Source organism: Vanessa tameamea, chromosome 15, assembly GCF_037043105.1.
Source record: "Vanessa tameamea isolate UH-Manoa-2023 chromosome 15, ilVanTame1 primary haplotype, whole genome shotgun sequence".
Lineage (NCBI taxonomy): Eukaryota > Metazoa > Arthropoda > Insecta > Lepidoptera > Nymphalidae > Vanessa > Vanessa tameamea.
The window spans coordinates 9260610-9281895 of NC_087323.1; the positions used below are offsets into that span (position 1 = coordinate 9260610).

The 21286-nt window shown below is 32.5% G+C and overlaps 3 protein-coding genes and 1 non-coding gene across 17 annotated transcripts in view; all 4 read left to right on the forward strand.

Annotated features, from left to right (window-relative positions):
- Positions 1-9040, forward strand: part of Mnb (minibrain) — a 109202-nt gene extending 100162 nt beyond the window's left edge. For 5 of the 6 annotated variants that reach the window (XM_026638867.2, XM_026638869.2, XM_026638866.2 and 2 more), the window contains 5 exons: positions 693-902; positions 2345-2430; positions 2967-3096; positions 3453-3588; positions 6272-9040. In XM_026638867.2, the coding sequence (XP_026494652.2) occupies positions 693-902; positions 2345-2430; positions 2967-3096; positions 3453-3588; positions 6272-6441 (732 nt within the window). In that variant the 3' untranslated portion in view covers positions 6442-9040. Of the gene's footprint in view, positions 1-692; positions 903-2344; positions 2431-2966; positions 3097-3452; positions 3589-4911; positions 4998-6271 lie in introns of all 6 variants that reach the window. The other variant, XR_003369003.2, reaches the window with a different exon arrangement.
- Positions 9041-12592: 3552 nt separating this feature from the next.
- On the forward strand, positions 12593-12664 carry Trnah-gug (transfer RNA histidin (anticodon GUG)). The gene has a single exon. It is a non-coding gene; the product is annotated as a tRNA-His (tRNA).
- A 447-nt stretch (positions 12665-13111) lies between these two features.
- Positions 13112-21286, forward strand: part of LOC113399630 (uncharacterized protein) — a 325751-nt gene continuing 317576 nt past the window's right edge. For all 9 annotated transcript variants that reach the window (XM_064217105.1, XM_064217108.1, XM_064217112.1 and 6 more), the window contains exon 1: positions 13112-13423. The gene's annotated coding sequence lies outside the window, so the exon portion shown is untranslated. The remainder of the gene's footprint in view (positions 13424-21286) is intronic.
- Positions 14587-15721, forward strand: LOC135193656 (uncharacterized). The gene has a single exon (XM_064217127.1). It carries the CDS (start codon positions 14729-14731, stop codon positions 15350-15352), a length of 624 nt encoding a protein of 207 aa, XP_064073197.1. The 5' UTR covers positions 14587-14728; the 3' UTR covers positions 15353-15721.

A 21286-nucleotide genomic window follows, 5' to 3' on the forward strand; every position in this document is an offset into this window, starting at 1 on the left:
TAATATGGAAGACCTTTGACCGTTTCGTTTGTTTTCCTTATTTCGTGAGTACGTTAAATGTAAAGGATTAATTGTCCCTTTACATTTAATGTACTCACGAAATAAGGATGACGTAATGTTTTAATGCAATATGTTATTTTGATATTAACGTGCCAAACGTAAATTGAAACGATTATGCCGATATCATTACGATAATATGCAACCTTACGTATGAAATGATATGTTACATTTCTCTTATTATGCTGACGTCAGCCTATGTAATTATCTTTTTTTTTTTAATAATACAAAATAAAAAATATATATACGCTGAGAGTAGATAGAATTATTTTTAGAATGATATAAAGTATACTAAGCTCTATCTACTATTACAGAAAATATATTTGCAATTCATAGATTAAAGCTACTAAGTGCATAGTAAATAAAATGATCCAGCCCTCTTAAGCTATTGTCTCAACTTATAACATAACCTTTGCACTTAACTAGAGAAGAAAACTATGATACATAATACCAATCACTAATTACCTAATTACGAGCTCGGTATACTAGAAACTTATCCTGTTACCAGTTGATAAACATATCTCCATGATTCTCATACCAGATGTACACAAACATATTGTGTTACTTATTGTAAATAACTCTTTATATCAAAGTTTTCTATCCTGTCTTTATTCTAATGTCGCATTAACTTTCAGATATACCAATACATCCAATCAAGGTTCTACAGATCGCCGGAGGTCCTGTTAGGCATTCCATACGACCTTGCGATCGACATGTGGTCACTCGGTTGCATACTAGTCGAGATGCACACTGGCGAGCCGTTGTTCAGCGGAGCCAACGAGCTCGACCAAATGAACAAGATCGTTGAAGTACTGGGCATGCCCCCGGATCACCTGTTGGATCAGGTAATTACTAAACAACAATATCAGTATATTTATTACTTAAGATGGAAATATAAAAACTCTTTAGATACATTTGATTTTGTTATGTCCCAAATAATCAGAAACGTTTGTTCGTTTTGTCTAAACATTCGGTGATTTTGATATTTATCAAAGTAACAGTGACGGTGTTAACGAGAGCCAATAAGAAATAAGATAAAACATGGACAATGGTTAAATATTAGCAGAATATTTATTCATAAAACGCCTTCCATTCTCAGTCCCCTAAGCTAGCCTCAAATGAAAGATCGTATTTTTCACGAAGCTTCACGTTCTTCAAGATCAAACATGCAATACAATATTAAATAATAAATTTCATGTTCGTATATATAAGTATCTCGATAATATTTATTTTGAAATGCCAGTGTATAGCTAAATATAAATAGAAAAAGAAACATTTCAATTAGTATTTAAAAAAAAAAAACAAAACAATTTTTGTGACGTATCTATCGTGTGAATACGTAATTGTAAAACATTTGCAACGACGACAATAATTATAGCTCCGCGAAAGCGTTCGGGATGAAGATATAATGGCTCTTAACTCGCGATAATTGTCTAACTTTGAACAATATGTAGCCGACGTTTAATTGTGTAACCATAGCGACACTACGACCCACTTTCATTGTTAATTGGAAATAAGACAACTTTTCGAACACTTAAGATCTCTTATGAAACGCTCGAACGTGCTATATGTGAAAATTATGCGACAGAAACTTAATGGAATCGTTTCTTTTACACTACAACAGATACACAATGCTATGTTTGTTACGTCAATTCAAATACTTCTCATTATTTAAAATAATATTCACATTTTAAACGGTAAATCGAAATCTTTAAAATAAACGTATTGTATAAAAACGCTCAGAGGTTCTTTAACTGCATTGTCCCGAAACGATTGCTTAAATAATAATATAGTCAAGCGACCTCGTTCCATACGAACGCGCTAAAAATGCAGGAATAGGTATTTGAAAAATATAAAAAAAAACGCGATTTAATTTTAAATGCTCCATTTATAAAAATTATGACGAAATTCTTTTGCTACTCAAAGATAACAATGAAATGGTAAACGACTGGTTATTGTTGGCCATAAAACAACAAAACAATGTACGCACGAGTAACTTTTCACATACGCACTGATTGACAATGGACCTTTAAACAGCGCTTCTTTGAATATCCTTCCACTTTTTCTTTTCTTGCATTTGCGTTCGAAATTTAAATAGAACTTGTACGGATAAAAAAAGCTACTTAAAACATAAAGGAGAGGTCTTAATGTGTCTTCAAAACGTTACAAACATCGCGCGTTTTAAACAATATGCTCGTGTATATGATGCCTTAATGTCGCTTTCGCTGTAGACTTTTTTCATATATATTTTTTTTAGATTACAAATTAATCGTTTATATTTCTTCAGGCACACAAAACAAGAAAGTTCTTTGACAAATTACCGGCGTCCGAAGGCGGCGGTTACGTCCTAAAGAAGGTAGCGGGCAAAGATGGGTAAGTAGAGTAACATTATATAATTTGAGTATGTTAATAAGTAAAAAATATTGAGAAAGATTAAAATATGAATACTATTGAATGAAGACTACATATTCATTATTATATAAGCCATGAAATATAACACCTCTATTTTATATACCGTGCATTCAAAATTTAAATGGGTTTGTTGTAAAAGTTTTCTTGAAAAATTAAATATTATTAATAAACCGTTGGACTAACAACAATAAATAAAAACTAATCTTTGTGACATCTTAAAACAATTCATAAAAGTCTTATTAGTGTTTTATGATATAATATGTAGAATTAGTATATAATACGTCATAATTATATTGTAGAGTTACATCATTCAATGATTACATTTTCAACTTGAATTTACCAATAAACAATATGTGTCATGTTAATTATATTATGTTTAAATGTTTCAAGATATATTATCTTTATTTAGCTGTATTTATCAAAGCTTAAGTGTAGGTATAAGGGAATATAGTCGAAGGCTAAGGTACAGAGTTTGACACGCATCACAATTGTCGCAGCGGTTACAGGAAGTACCGCGCGGCGGGCACGCGGCGCCTGCACGACATCCTCGGCGTGGAGGGCGGCGGGCCGGCGGCGCGGCGGCGCGGGGAGCCCGGGCACTCCGTCTCCGACTACCTCAAGTTCAAGGTACATTGTACACACTTTTGTGTTGACGCTTTTAGCTCTGTTGGGGTCCGGATGATTCCGAGTTCAACCGGGCGAGCACAGCTAAATCTTCATGTGTTTAATTTGTGTTTATAATTCATCTAGCGCTCGACGGTGAAGGAAATCATTGTTAGGTAACTTGCATGTGATGGATAAAAATCTGTCATGTGTTCACCGACTCGCATTTGAGCAGTGTGGTAGAGTAAGCACCAAAACTTCTCCTCAAAAGCGGGGTCCTAAGCGACTTTTCAATAATATTTATTAAGTATTGAAATATTAGTATTAGTTCTTAATTCTAGTATTCAAATGATAGCGACGAGGCTTATTTTAAATTCCAGGACCTAATCCTGCGCATGCTGGAGTACGACCCGAAGCAGCGCGTGACGCCGTACTACGCGCTGCAGCACAACTTCTTCAAGCGCACCGCCGACGAGTCCACCAACACGCAGCAAGCGCAGTCGCATCACCAGCATGGTCAGTATCTCCCCTCTTAGAGAAAAAATATCTCACTGTATATCGATAGACTAAGATTTGCAACTAAGTTATTGTTGCTGAACAAAATATGCAGTCCCATCATGGTGAGTTTCAAACTCAGTATTACCTCTGTTAGAATAAACAGTTTCAAGGGGCAGAAACTACAGATATGCTTCGATAGCGCTGAACAACAATGATTGCTGTCGCGTAACGGGTACGGTCACTTTTATCTACTCATATCCACAGTTACTTACATTTATAGAAGAATGCGCGTCAAAGACAAGTGTACATAACTTTAACAGATGCCAAACTTAAAAAAAATGGTGCATTTGCGTCACCCATCCGGTGAGTCTTACACAGGTATAGTTCTCCATAAAGGTCTCATAAAAAGGGGCAAGAAGAGACATAATTACTCCAGTGATCACCAAGTGGAATTACATCATCGATACTACCTTAGGTTAATGTCAGCCTATTCTCTACGGCTCCTCAGATGTAAAGCCCTAATGGAAAGCCCTAGATAATTCAAAAAATGGATTATCTTGGACTTACATATCATAGAACATATCCTTTAAAGATTATATGAAATTCAAGAGATTTGACAAATGCATATTAGTTTTTTTATTTTTTGTCATTACCAGATTTTGTTGGTTCTGAATATGTTTTAATTTATGATACTGTGTAGATATAGATCTGACATTATCATTTCGAGCTTTTGTTGTGTTTCTGCTAACACATGAAGCTTTTGTCATAATATCATTTTTTATACGGGTGGTTTAGAATCGGGTATCAAAATTATTTATGTAAATTATCTATTTAATGCAAACATTTGTATGATAAATATGCTAAATATGTGTTATATGTTTCTGTGCTGTTGAATTAACATGATAATTTCTAACTCTTTGTAAATAATATCAAGATTGGATGCCGTTTTATTAAATAACAACAAGCGTAGACAAAATTTATCTTCATTTTTAATCATTTATTTATGTACATTTAGTGGAACATTTCATAGAATTACTACGATTATACGGTCTTGCCAATATTTTAGTTTCGATTTAATTAAATACGCGAAGCTGTTGGTAATGACACATTCATGTTATTGCTTTGACATGATTACATAAATGTATAACCTACCGTCATTCAAATAAATAAAAAAGATCGTTATATCTTGTCTCTATTTTCAAAATATTATATCGATTGTAAGTACAATGAAATGATTAAAACAATAATTGATATATGAAGTGATTATGTCTACGCTGAATTATCCATTAAAATCCAAATTAATATTTAATAGCATGTGTGTAATGTCGATGTTCGCGGCAGATGGCCCGGAATCGCGATGACTAGAGCGCCCCGGCGGCACCCCCTCGCGACACTAACGCCGCCATGTGCCTAACATTGTACGCCAGGTCTGCCGTCTTGATATAGGAATGCTATTTAACCCACCCCCTCCCACCGACCCCTCACCCTCACCGTCACGCGAGAGTGACGTGCGATTGTGATAGTGTTGAAATAATTCAATAATTAGAGTTACTTTTACATAAACTACATAGTATTACAATTACATAAATAACATAGTACTAGTGTCAAGTATATATTTGTATATACATACATAGTTTGTTTCTAAGCAGAAATCATCTTTGAAGAATTGAGTTTAAAAGTACGCTTCTGAAATAGATGATGGATGTCTTACATTTGCAATTTTATGGAAATTATACAACAGTAAAAAAATTGTATAAATTTTTACAGATAACTTTATATAACTCAATTATAACCACTTGACGAAACAAAAGTTTCCAATTTTCTTTAATAATATTACTATTTTGCCCACATTACAATTAAAAATAATTGATTTGAAAATAATATAGCTATTCAGTAACTATTATATACTATAACTAGCATTCATATGTTTATTGGAAAAAATTTTTTACAAAATTAAGAATAGACTCAAGTAATGTTCAATACTGTTGCCATCGCCTCTGTCACTCTCCTACGTAGACGCTCCACGTTTCGATTCTTTTGGCATGTCTTCATCCATCGTATCGTAGTGCATGGCTTTTTGGTGTAACATCGGTTTCTGCAATTATTGTATAACATAAATTATGACTGCAGTGTATGACTAAATTTTTTTAAATATACTTTTGTATCTTTTAAACGCTAGATTATAAATCACTCCCTAGCAAAATCAGTGTAGTCCAATGTGTTTTTTTTATTATATTAATTGTGTAATTTTTATGTAAAAGTCATAATTTTGTTGCAGATACCGAGTAATCGTTTTCTGTTGTATCGTATAATATGTTTACTTATTTTTTTTTTTATGATTTTGATAATCTATATAAACATCTTATGATAAATATTTAAAATACTGTCTCATATGATTTAGGCATTACAAGTAGCTCCTTAATTAGGTACCTCATAAATTAGTTAGATCTCCCTAGATTACTACTAGCCCCTCACTATATAAAAATTAGCTAGCATTTAAGATTTGGGGTTGAAATCGTTCAAAACTTCTATGAATAAATAAACCACATGTTCAAATTTGATCCATTCATAAAAATTTGGGTATTTTTTGAGTATCGCTCATCATCATCATCATCATCATCGATCACCTCTAGATGAAGGTTTTGACGATTTCGGCTCCACTAAGCTAAGGTGTAACAGCAGCGAGCTCCTCGTTCCGCAGTGGGCGGCGCGCGGCTGTGGGGCGGCGCCGAGCGCATGGACGTGGAGGGCGTGCGGGACGTGCGGGACGTGCGCGACGTGCGCGACGTGCGCGACGTGCGCGACGTGCGGCGCGACGACGACCTGCTGCAGCCCGTGTGCCTGCAGCACAGCCCCGTGGCCATCCACTAGCCGCGGCGCCGCGCGGCGCGAGACTGCAGTGCGCGAGTGTGGCGCCGCCCCGTGGCGCGCGCGGTGCGAGTGCGATACGCGGCGACGCTCTCGGACTGAATCCATATTTATAATTCTATATTTTTATTTAATGCGATAAGTCTGACTGTAAAGAGACGTTGTGGTGACGATTTGTTACGTTGTAACGTGTATTGTATTATTTGTTCGTAAACGCTTCACTCGACCGTACTTAGAGGGTTCCGCGGGGCCGCGGAGGCCCCCCACATCCGGACGCATCAAGGGCATGAAAGCTAGGTTTTTTTATTGTTACGCAATGCATATCAAAGACGCAATATGGTAGAAAATAAATATTGTACATAAATTTAGGAGACCGACTAATAATGGATACAGACTGCGACTTAAACCGGTTGATATAGTTTAGATACGTCTATGCTAGTTAAGCTTTCGTTCAGTTAATTATCGCAAGCTTTATATTTTTAAAGTGTCGGCAACTGATGACTGAAAATCAAAGGGCCAAACAGAATTTCATTTTATCGATACAACCAAATAAAAAAATAGATTAAAATAATAATAAAAAAAGTATTTTTTGACTGCACAAATTGATTCGATTCGATACTCCTGACGTTGAAATCATTTGAAACTTTGCCCTCGCATTTCAGAGTTGTTGTATATTGTAAATGTTTTAACTCCAATCTCGAATGCATGAGATTTGAGATTCTGTACATCAATATACGTGTACTGTGTTAATACATATAGGTTATTTTTGACCCATTGGAATATTCAGACGATATGTAAAACAAAGAATAGTGTATAGGTAATTCTATAAAAACACAAAATGTACTTGTAGGTTACGGGAATGTTGATCATATATAAAATTTTTTGGGTATTTCAAATAGGAGTTAATAAATTAAACTGACTTGTTCAACCTTTTTGGATTTGAATCTACAATAGATTAACCTCATTGCAACAGACTGGTCGTAACTTTGTAACGGAGATATTTTGTATAGCATACACTGAATCACTGCCTTATTGTGCCGGAACTTTTATGGATAAGGCCCGCTACTCACTTGCTTTTTTTGCGTCCAAGATTGTGTGTCGTGAAACGTGACTTATGTAAGTTGTACCTTGTAGTACAAATGTATTGCACATATTATTTGTATAATATTGTATACTGTAATGTTATAAGAGAATACTGGGACTCTTTGGTACAAAATGGAGTTGGATATTCTATAGTGTCTATATTGTATGTAATAAAGAGGCAAAGAGGTTGTATATTAGATTTTGCTTGTATAGCAATAAAATATCGACTTTGCATAATTTTGACGGGATCCTGTGGATAGTCGATTAGGGTCTAACGAGTAGCTTTTTTATACTCTGTTATAGACACAGAAATACCATAGAGGATAATTTAATACGAATATATTAACGGTCACAGCTGTCCTGGGTTGCGGGTACAAGCGTCGGTTAAAAAGTTGCGTCAGTAGCGGGCCTTAGAATTAGCTACTTTACCCTGAACAGATGTGATTTAGCAAATTATATTTTTTTCAATTGTGTATAATAGTTCGTGAACCGACTGATGTTAGACGTTCAGGGTGAAGCGGCTAACGATGACATTGCAACTGATAGCAGATTTTTTTGTGCTGCAGAATGTTGCCGTGATTTTTTATATAAAAACAACTCCCCACCCCCCAAAAATTATTTTAAAATAACAATGTTTGTATGGTACAATTATTTTCGTACATGAAGCATGAAAGTATTTTCTTATCTGATTTCTAGCTCTGTAAGCGCTGCAACTGTTTTCCAACTGTTATTTTTATTTAATTGTAGATTTGAGTCTATTTCTAATCTCTCTGGTCTGAAATATAAATTTTTCGAATATCTGTATAATATTTACTGTATTAATACTTTTTTGCTTCATGAGGTTATAGGATTGTTAGGAATAAGAAATAGGTATGGGAAAACAGTTTTGTTTGATTATAGGAAAGTAACAAATTATTATGCTGACGGGTCTCCGAGATTACTCAAGTGTTCTTAAGTTCTTGTAATATAAACGATAATGTTAAATGTTCTTCATAATTCAAATGTAACGATGTTATGAGAATATTTTTTTTATTATATTAATTGTAAATCGATTGTACACATATTTTGTGATATTGCTCTATGTCGTTCAGACTGACTCATTATAGCTCGACGAGTGTCGTGTTTCGAAGCGAATACATTTAAACAATTGCTAAACAAAAATGAGTCAGTCTGAACAGCTATCGTACCAATGCCTTAAAGGGGACCCGTCGTACCAATATTATTTTACATAACGGAGCCTGATAAAGTGATAAATTGATACAAAAAAATAACACCAATCTATTCGTAAAGTTCAAACTGAACCATTACTCAAGGACGGCCCTAGGTCAAGGTGTTTGCTTGAGTATGTTATATACTTGACTATTTATTTGTATTGACATGTTGGATGAGTGACAGCTGCGCGAGGAGCTAAATGTTTATTTCCTATCGAATTGTCAGTTCGCAGGCACTGTAACAATAAAAGGATAGAGCTTTATGTCACTAAGTTTTGTATTTTAAATCAATAAACGATAGCAATGATTTTCTTTTTGTTTTTCTTCAATTACCCCCATGGATGTTTCAAAAATGTACTGATGATGATGATTCTGTTACTATGACTGATGGTATTTTTTGTTTTAATTGTCAAGCATACAATAACAAAACATGGTTTCCAGAACCTTTTATATTTATTTGGCAATTACGGATAAGTAGTATATAAAGAATTATAATATTCATCGGCAAGATGCCCCGTACTTAAGGCACCCGGGTTTTTTTCACCTGCAACCTTGACTGAGACTTTATTGAAGTCTGGTTGTTTTTTTTTTTGCCTTTTTGTATGTAGTTCTTTAGTGAAGAGCGCCCCATTACCGAGACTGGCTAACGACAATGGAGCAAAGAGGAAAGTAGGGGTGGAGGAACGAGCATGAATACATTTTTATTTATGGCTGTCAGTTGTAGGTACCTTTATAGGTTTTTATAGATATTTCAAGCACTACAATCATATATATATATATTGAAAATTATCCGTACCTAATTTAAAGAACTCATTCAATATATTATTCTAATAAATTTGGTTTGTCATAGTATGTTTTTAATGCTTGCCTGAAATTGGCTGTTGCAAGCATATATACAGCACATAAAAAGCACGAAAACGATCAAAATGTAAGGTCTCTTTTTGTAGGTAATTAATTATACTCACAAATATTGTACTTTAAATAATTAAGTTATTACTTTTAGTTCAATTTGCGTTTGGACATAGTTTTCTTAGATTTATTTTTCAAATTATAACTATGTGACCTTATATACTTATAATTTAGTAGACAGCAGTGAAACATGTTACACTGTTGAATTAAATGTAAAGCGATCAACGGTTCGATGATTCGACCGTGAAAAACCGACAAGAAACTCAGTAGTTACTTTTATCACCATTTTAATTACAGGTATACAATATAATGTATAAAATATAATAAAATTTAATTATATTCTACCATATCATTAATATAATCTTGTTTTGAGTAATACTCCTACTACTACATACTACATAGATACTAGACAAGGTTTTACTACTAAATACTACATACTAAACAATGTTTTTCATGAGCTTTAAATTTTTTATTAGGCCAATTTAAAAATAACTGAAATCTTATTTTAGAATCAAATACCGCGCCCCCAAAAGGATGTAAAAACTATACGAAGTCGAAAACTAGGTGTTATTAGTTTCCGACTTCCTCGTGTCTATACAATGATTGTCACCGTTTCTTTCAAAAAGTTTTATTTTGTTGTTAATATACATAAAATTGTTGTAAACATACTATGAAGCAATTATAAGTATACCCACTTTATTAAAAACATCCTGAAGTAAATACCCCAAAGCAAAATGACGTAAGACATAATACCATGAAAATAACTAAAGTATACCTACTAATCCAGCAGTATCAACCTCAGTTGCTTGTCTTATGTTTCTAACCGCGTATTCTGCGGGGCCGAGTCTCCTTGTAAGGGACGATAAATGAGGAATCCACTGAAGCTTTTAGTCTTATAATTATTCCTAAAAATACTCTAGTATCTGCCACTTATAATTAAATCACAATTAAATGCTTAAAGTTAGCTTTAAATATTGCTTTCTTACATTAGGTAAGGCATCAGTACGCTTCTGTCTTTTTGGCATTTAGAACTAAATAATTTATTGTAAACCAAATTTGGTATCAGTGATAAAGCATCATTTACATTGTCATAATTAGCTTTTTCCCTGTCAACTTTTAAAAGTAAAGAAAAGAAGTATCATCAGCAAACAATACAATATCAGAAAAACCTTTAACACAGAAAGGAAGATCGTTTGTATATAACAAAAATAATTTTAATCCAAATTTGATCCCTGTGGAACACCAATTCTCAATACAAAATCAGAAGACTTTATTCCATTAATATACACCGGTTGAATTATTTGGTTCAAGTATGAAGCAATGAGATCAAGAGCTACACCATTAACACCGTAATGTTTTAGCTTGTACAAAAGCGTTTCGTGTTCTTCATTAACAAATGCTTTGGGTAAATCACACAATACATCAATAGCATTCTGTGATTTCTATCTAAGTAGTGCCATTCCAGCATCAGCTGTTGAGAGGCTTCTAGTAATGTCAAATTGTTCACTGTGAAAAATAGTATTTATACCAAAGTGAACAAGAAGTTGATTTCATATATTTTTTTCAACGACGGCAGTAAATAAATAGACCAGTAAAGAACCCGTTTAACTACCCTAACCTACCTACCTACTAACCCGTCTAACACTTGTTAAAAATTAAGTCTTTACGGAGCGATATCATAAACGATACTATTGATTAGGTACATAGAAAAACCCCATAGGTTCTTAGTAATTTTAATGTGAAGACTTTAAGATACATTTATAATAATTAATGCATTAACTCAACTCGTTCTAATAAAAATTCAAAGCTACATTTGGGTACATTATTTGTTAGTCATTTATTGGCTTTTAAAGTAGGTGATTTTAGCGGGAAGTTATTTCAATGGGTATTTTGTCGAATAAAGTTTTAAAAGTATTTGCCACTTCCAAATCCACGTTCCTATCTATTTCCAAAGTTTAATTCCATTGGTAAAAATTTAGGATCGCTTATTGCAAAGACGTTAGGTATATATTTGCAAGAGTGTAATTAGAACAACATCGGAGAGGGGCCTCCCAACGTGCAGCTCTCAGGTTTTTTGCACCCTTTGTAGTACGGATTAAGAGGGGCTTGTGTAGGTATAACCAACTATCGCAGGTACATTTTCCATGAATGTAAAGAAACAGAAGTATTAACGGCTGTTTTATATTATATTTTCAATGTTGGACTAAAAGGTGTAAATTTAGCATCGTTCCTTAGAAGAAGTAGGATTCCCTTCCGATACATATTATTATTTAAGTAATGCATAGATTAGTTTTCTAACGATCTGTTAGTTAGCCATTAAAGTTAGCTGATGAATAATTTCTGTTTAAATTAATATAGTGTACTGAATTAACAAGTTCCATTATATTTTTATCGGCTTTAGATATAGGTTAGATGCTAAAATACTAAAATCAGATAAGCTTAGTACCTTATAAGACATTATATATATGTGTTTGACGTTATTTAGAGTACCTATAGCGAAAAATTATAAGTACAAAAATCTTAATTTAAATATCTTAGTAATAGCACAGATATGTGGGACGAAAGACATTATTTTAAAGGTAGGAATGAACGATTATGTGGACGTCGACATTATGTCCTAGTCGAGAGAAGCCGGGTACAGTCGCTAGTCAGTATTTTTATATTTGAAACTTCACGGATCATTATTTTGTGTTTAAATAATATTATTCTTTAATGTTTTTTTTTTAAGTCCTGTCTTTCTTTTAATACTCACCTGTGTAATTTCTCTTTGCTTGTGAATAATAATCGTATTAAGTATAACCTCTCCTTCTAGTCACATTATTATGACTAATTTCTATTTTAGATTTTAATAAATTTCAACATTTCCAACTAAATAATAAAAAAAATGTGTAGCGTATTGTAGTTATAAGCATATCATTTATAATTTCGTTAGTTTCACAATTACTCCGATAGCCGTGATCGTCTAGTGGTTAGGACCCTACGTTGTGGCCGTAGTAACCCAGGTTCGAATCCTGGTCACGGCAGTGAAATAATCACTGTTACGGCGGAGTTAAAGTTTTTTAATTTTATATTTATTAACACTTTTTTTTTGCTTAAATCATTATCTGTTAAGAAATATTTTTAATAAACAAAAATAGATGTTTACACTTAAAATAATACATTATAAACCATTTATGCATTTATTTTGTATTATAATAAATAAAATTATGTTGGTTATGAAGCTGAATTCCTGATAATCCTGATAGTGAGTTAATAATTATTTTCTACATGACGTTATTTGTGATTTTAATTAAAATATTCTTTGCAACGCCATCTACATTGAGAGGAGGAACTACATTGACAAGTACTATCTAACAGGCATTCTAAATAACGGAAAATGACATGCTCTCGTAAACGTTAATCTTATAAGTCTGCGGATAGATGGCTCTAGTGGTATTTGTTTTGGTTCAACCACGCACCGCAGCTGTTCGCTATCATAGAAATCTGTGAGAGAAAAGGAGTGGTGATTAGGTTGTCTTTGCCAAAAAAATATGTTTTATAAATGGTCCTAGATCATATTGACACCTGTGTTTCTAGTATTTTATTTATGAAGTTATTGGCTGTGTTGTGTATTGTTGGCAGTGTGAGAAAACAGTGTTAAATGGTATAATTAACGATGTTAACTTTGGTTATGACGTTTACTACGTTTCTCGCATGTGTGCGTGTGTATTCATCGTGACAGCATTGCCGTTGATTGTTGAAGCGAATCTCGTAACGGGAGATTTGTTAGGAAGCTTGTTTGGGTAAGTTAAAATTTTTGTTTTGGATTGTTAACCTAACCTCTGTGACACTCACGCCTGCAAGTTTGTTCATACATTCATAGATGTATGCCGATGACCTCGATGTCCACTGTTCTTTATTATATTGTATTTATTGAAAGGCGTTTTGGCAATTGAGAATATTCTAATTGGGATATATGAAAGATTGTATTTAATAGACACTAAAATATGACATTGACCGTTATTTAAATAAAAACTACAGTAATAATATTACTGTATTCTTACATTGCTATTAAAGTACGATGAACGTTGAAATGCATTTTTTAGGAACGCTAGAAAAATACCTACGTATGCATTTATTGAGTTTTCGAAATTGTTTAGTTTTAGTAATTACATGATTCAAATGATACAAAAAATACTTGTATAATAGATACTTATAATTGGCACTTTTGTCTAGAGAACCTTTAAATATCGAAAATATAAATTTATTTAATTTAATGTACAATTACATATGAAATCTATTAAAACGTTACTATTCTAGATACAATACAAATGTACACATATAACTTGTATTCAATGAACCTTAGTTTTATTTTACAATGCTTGTTTTGCATTTCACGATTCTTAGTTGCATTTAATTAGCCCAATATTATTTTACATTAAACAAAAAATATTTTATATAGATACGTTCTGTAAACTTTTTCAAGGTATAATTTACCTATGTATACGTATATATATGTCTAAAGTTTTACATAAAAGACCCGTCTTTTATGCTTACTAATATGTTTTTAAAATTTCACAAAACAAGTATCATCAAGTTGGTTAAGTCACTATTTAACTGTCATGATTTATTAGAGTATTTGATTTATTAGTCCATATTTAAATTACGCTTTTACCAAACATTTAAATTTAGCAAATGTTGTCACTTATAAAATATTACCAACCTCAATTCACGGATAGTTAATGTTAAATTTGCTGCAAATTTTGGAGTGGGTGCGTTGTTAGACAGTGGACGTAGGCGAGATAATTACACAAATTTTAAGTAATTATATCTCTGAATTGCTCAACTAATTCAGTGTTGTAATTTCGTGAGCAATAATAATGCGTAAGTGATATAAAACCTTTATTAACAATCGCTCTTATTTTATTACATTTCAATGACATTACACACACTGACAATGTTATCCTTCACATTTTCTGAAAAAACATTAACTGTTACTGTTACAAATTAATCGTGATTTTATAACCTTCAAAATTCCTCGTTATCACAATAAAAACGTTACTGAATTATTGAGCAATGTTCTTAACTTGCTAAAGCGTGGAAACAAAATGTTTGGCAAAAAAGCTCCCATTAAGTTTGCACGCGAGCCAAGCACTAGCTCTCCAAAAGGTAAAGACGTTTTCCCCGAAGTAGCCTTAGCGGCTATAGCTTCTTACAAGAAACAAAAAGAAGTTAGTGACTTTATGAGCTTTTTTCTTGGGGCTCTTGATCGGAATTCCGACTGGCTAAACGGGATCATTGGTAAGCAAACTAACTTTCGATGCGCATTGATGGTAGGGGCCGGACCGAACAGATTCTATCTCCAGGAAATAATATATCCAACTAGTGAAAACGATATCAAACTAGAAGTGGAGCACAGAGATTCCGAAGATTACGACAAAATCGCGATTGCTGCTTTATTGAAATTGTCGAATTCTGAAATCGATCTACTTTTAAAATATATTAAAACTCGTCTATATGATAATCGAGTTCTAAAAGAAGATTTGCTAAAAGGGAGATCACTGGGAATTAGTTTCGCAGTTTTGAGACCTTTTTCTGAAAAGCAATATCGTGTCGTTGAAAGGATAGTTATAGGAAGTTCCATGAAATGCGTACTGCCTTCGAAGAAAAGGAAGCTAGATGAAAAATCGATACCCAGGTCTCCTCTAAAGAAGACCAAACACGTCGCGTAGTGCTGTAACTATCGAAGAGAGTGACATAACTTGAAATAAATGAGTTCTCGTCATGGTGTACCGCATTGTGTCATACAGCCTGTAATGACAGCAATTCAGGGCGACTGTAAAATGCGGCGATCACGGCAAATTATACTCATTCCTGCATTGATAGCTTCCGATTACTCGTGATTGATGACCGACGTTGGTGGCGAAATATAATGTAACGAAATACATTTTAAAATTTACTTTAATAACCTTCTTTGTTAATTTTAACACTATTTCAATACTATTCTTATTCAATTTAAAAATATCTATTTGTAGTTGTGAAATATTAGCTTTTGAAATTTTATACATTTTATTTTATACAATTACATAAATAACATTACACGTTTTTTTTTATTTGTTAAAAAAAATATCCTGCTATGAAATTAAAGCTTTTCGTTCGGCAAGTAAACAGCAATGGTATCGGGTCCCTTTTCTGTTAGATTCTTTTCATCTGGCATTGCGAGCTTCCGTCATAGATCAATATCACGGAAATCAGGGCAGTCGTGCGCGCTCTAACTTGTAGCCACAAAACCATTCGATAACTTATTACAAAATGGCACACACTTCCAATCGAGGGCAAAACAATAGTTTAGTTTTTAAATAACCCCATAAAGTTTTAGTAAACAGTACATTATAGAGACTCTTTGGAGTAACAATTTCGAAATTCAGTAATTAAAACTGCCATTAATTTTATCAGGTTAAATAATTTGGTAGTTACGTTATTATATTTTATAGGTTAAGTGGATTTATAAAATATATAATCCTTTTAAATATCTTCCATCAGTTCCCTATTGTATCCGCAGCTGTTTTAGAATTCCGTATTTAAACAACTAAAAGTACAGTTTTTACGACTTACTATTTCTAAAATAGTTGCTCTCTTAGAAACTTCGATCTGCTTATCAGAGACATAAATCAATTTGAGTCATGGCTGAGAATAAGTTGGGTCGATGCTTGGCCCTTTTTCTTCTAAGACGGGCTTTCAGAGGATTAAGGGGCTACTGACCGCCGCGTAATTGGCGTAATAGTTATGTGATTTATTGCTCAGATTTATGGGCTCCATAATAATAAGCTTCTGTTGCAAATTTGCGTTTTGGAACGTGACGATTTGGTTAAACAAATATTGTTGGACACTGTTCATTATTTACCATTATACCATTTTGCTAGTTGGCAAATTGAATATGGAATAAGTGAATATTTCAATTTGTAGTCTAAACATAAACTCGATGGAGGACATAGCTTAGTTATTTAATATCGTACATTTTCCTTTGGACATATATTTATGTTGCATTAAACTTAACTACTTGGCTGTAGTAGTATATCCTGTCACCAACATGATTAATCTTGTACACATTTGGAATAATAACAAAATTAATTCTGAAAAGGAAATATTGTATTAAAGAACTATTGTTTCAATACAGTTCTAAGGAAATATCGATTCAAATTGAATAGTAGAAGTAGTAGAGTATTTCATTAATGCAAATATCGTCCATTATGAATAATCGAAAAACCTTTTAAAACGCTACAAAATATTTCGTATTAAGACAAGAAAATGTTTTCGTTATCAAAAATTAAATTCTAGCCGCCGCCAGTCGCTGCAACAAAATGAACAAAAAGTCTGTTAACTTAAATCTCCGACATTTGGAACCGCCTGGGATTCTGACCACGGTCCAGATTTAATTTACATCTGAGATTTTATTTCAGCTTTCTTTCAATATAAAATTCGCTTAAACGTTTTTCCTCTAATTCTTTCAAACAATTTTATCAGAGAATCTGATCGTAAATTAAATTATAGCATTAATACTAAAATATGAAAATGTAAAAGATCACAGGAAAATATAATTCATTGTATACAAACATAGTTTGCTTACTTAAAATAATTAATTAGCGTTACATGACTTAGCTAACTGTTTAGTTCAAATACTATGTAAGTGGTATTTCTAAAGTGCAAATACATTCTTCTGAAATATTCTCTGTTCTAAATGAAATAGTACAAAGACTAAAAGCGGGATCTTCTGTGAATTTCCTAAATAAATAGAGCTAATGAAAAGCAAGACTTCGCAAATACAACCATTGTTTAAATGCAGCCGCTCATAAAATATTAAAATTAACTCCCAAATTTAGTAGTCGTAACATTAACGATCTACGAAAAGACTCTAAATTAGAGAACGGAGTTACGATTTAATAAGCAATAAATGCATCTAAGGGCATAAAGAAGAAAAAAAATAAAAACGCTTAAGGTTAAATTTTTATTTTAAACATAGGTAGGGAGTTTGATGGCCCTCACACGACGTGAAACGCGTTATCTTTAGATTTAAAGCTTGTGGGTAATAATAATACGCGTGGAAATGGCTGTTCAAAGCGCCATCCCACTGCGAAATATAGAACATGACTCTGATTTACTCCTGACATTTTTGTGAAATATCGACTTTAGTTTTATTAATGTCTGAATAAATTTGTTTGGGTGACTTTCACTTGTGCAATACCTTGAAATTATAACACGATGAACTGGTTTTTACTTTTCAATTATTAGATAGAGTTGGTTTTAAAAATGTCTTTCTTGAGCGGAAATAAGAAGAAACGTAGGACGAACAACGAAAGAAAGTTTTGGATTTTTAGTATTGAGCAACTTACAAATATACAATTTGCTTAAATATACAAAGGAAATTCAAATAGGCTCCTCTTATTACTAAATTATCATAAAGTTCTTTGTTAAACAAAGGTATCAAACTGCTCTTGTATTGTTTTCAGAACACCATCGCTGTGATTAAATTAAGTGCACAAAGATTTCGTCGATAATACATTAATTAAAATATTCTCAAACTACATAAGAACAATGGCGTAATAAAAAAAAAACATCTTTCATTATAGTTTCATCGATCTAATACATTTGCCTTGATGATGATGCATCAAAAAAACGTATGATTAGCGTTTAAGTAAAGTTTATACGATAAATTAAAGTTAGCTTTTGAGAAACGTTCCATTTAATAGTATTGTAATGCGCTGACAAATAGCAGCGACAACTTAAAAATACCACGCGTTTTAGCTCGCAATTGAAATTTTCACGAAATGTTAACGTGACATGTTACACTAACATTGTCAAAATAATTCCTTTACATTCCCATAATTTCCACGCACGTAATTGCGTATAAAACTTGGGCCGCCATTAAAAAGCCGTCGGGTGTGTCGCTTCGCATCTGTCCTCAAGGTAATTCATCGACCCTTTGCTGTCCACCTGCTTCCTGTCAGGTTGGAACTTAAGGGGAGTGATCACTTATGAAGGAATAGATCAATGCGAAATGGCGCGTAATATGTTTAACAAGGGTTGCAAAATTCTTATTTTATATTATTCTTAGTGTTGATAGTCACTTAAGTTTGTCCATAAGATTGTTCATTCTTTTTTATAAACATTTATAGTAAGGAATATTCTGCTTAAATAGACTACTTTTTGTAATGGTTAAAATTAAACAGAAAAAATATTATTAAATTAACCCAAAACATATGTACATTTCACAATGTAAATATCTTTTCCCATTTTTGCCGAACGAGTCCATCTATCAAAAGGCTGTGGGTCTCTAGGTTTTTTCGATAATATCTCGTCTGGACAAATTTGTTTGTCGTTTGGGTTTAAGTGGATAAAGGCAAAATCCCTTGTAAATAGACCCATATTGAAGGATAATCTTATATTCTGAAATAGCAAAATGGTCTGATATAATTTTTAAAACCCATTTTAGGAAATGTGTCATATTCGATATTTTAAGCATTTATGATAAAACGTTAAAGCTGTTTTGTTTTGTTTTGTCTGCAGTCTCAATCTTTTCAAAAGGAATAAATAAAAGGTACGTTTAAATAATAGTTATTGTTTTATTCATGACCACCTTTAACCATTCACGCACCATTCGCCAATCGATCCACATAAACCATCCCAACTTTAAATATGAAATGAGACAAGAAAATCGCGGTAGTTTTTCAGGGTGGCCATAAATATTACTAGATAAATATGTATCATTGCCCCCTGTCACGCTCGTCTGATTTCGGGTATAGGATCGTTGTTATAGGGTGAAAACTTATGCTGTTTACGAATTCGAAGACTTTAAGCTATTTCGAAAATACGAAATAATTTCTACTATTTTATACATTGTTTTAAAAAATATATATCGCTGAAATATACAGAAGCTTCTCATAGTGATAAGCCTAGTATTGTTTTCTTTATTTTACTTTTACTTTGTTAAGTATTAAACTAACCACGCCACTAAAATGTGAAATCAAGATTTGCTCAAATTGGCTGAATCCTAAATAAATAATGGATGATATTTTTAATTATTAAAATAAATATTTTATCTAAATATATAAATGCATTACGATGTCCAGAAATATATTTATGAACAACATTTCTTTTGAGAATAAGAGATAGTTACGTAACGTAACATACAAAACATTGCTTACAGAAGTCACATGACGAATGTCTACGTGTTCTTTTCGAGACGGGATATATAATGCGTAAAATTACTTATTGTCTACAAATTCGCTGCATAAATTTTGTTTTTCCGATACAGGTCACGATTAGATAATCTAGCCTGTTAGTAATCATAAAGTAGACCATTGGTATACATAAAAAACCAGCTTTATTTTAATCGTTTTTTTTAAATAGTAAACAATCTCACGCGTAGCAATAACATACATAAGATATACCAAAAGCACAAACAGGGCCCTGATCCTGTTACGTCTGTGGAGACACGGAGACATAATAATAACATTTAAAAAAAATGATCTTTTAAATTAAAAGAAGTAAAAAGTTATATTCGAAACTGCAGTATAAAAATTGGCTTATATTTGTTAACTTCATATATCTCTTTAAAGTGTGACCAACATCAGTGATTTTCTCGGTCGTAGATAGTGTCGGAGCACAGAAAAAGAAGGTGGTCACGTACATCTCGAGTTTAATTAACCGGTGATTAAAGTTCTTTCAAATTAAGGAACTGCTATAAGAAAAAAGAAATATTTGACCGCTTTCAGGAATCTAAAATAATAATAATATAAATATATTTAAATATTATATATTCCGTTTTCATTGCCCTTATAATAAAAGTAAATAAAATTGGACTGTTTTCAAATTTTATTTTTTATCAGAAAATAAAACATATTAAGCGAACTTTGTTCGGCGTGATGAAGAATTTGTTCTCAAAGATTTATCTTTTTGAAGCTAGCGTTTATCGTAAGCTTCATAGCATCAATGTATTTGGAATCTCTTCAAATTATGCTAAAAGCCTTAAATATTTATGCATACTATGACGATGCTCAGATTCAAACCTGTTGAATATTTATACAAAGAGAGATGACTAAAATTGGCTTGTGGCCTACTTCCAAATATTATACTAAATATAGTATTCTATATTATTCAAAGATATAGTTGTTTCGTAGCGATCATTATATTATATAAAAGAAGTTCATTACAGATATTATAATCATTATTATTAATTCATAGTACTTTTTTTGCCATCCATAATTTCTATCAAATTGGCCAAAATTGGCAAACGGACTTTGAATTTTTTTTAATTATGTTCCCAGTAATTAAAAAAAATTCAAAGTATCCTTTGTAAATTATGTTCCCAGTAACAGTGGACTATTAATAGACTATATATAGATAGTAGAACACAATCTTGAGTAATTTTGGATCTAATGATAAAGTGAGTAAAGTATTTTCGCGAAGAAAACTCATTATTATGAACATTACTAAACACCATTTTTAGAAACATTGTCTATTGTGCCCTCGAAGACGTTGCGTTAAATGATCGATAAGCGTAACATTCAAACTTTTAATTTTCAAAATTAGAACTTTTTTAATATTTTCCTTCTTAACAATACGGCACAGCTATTTTATTTATTGTAAAAATTGTATTCCATAATACC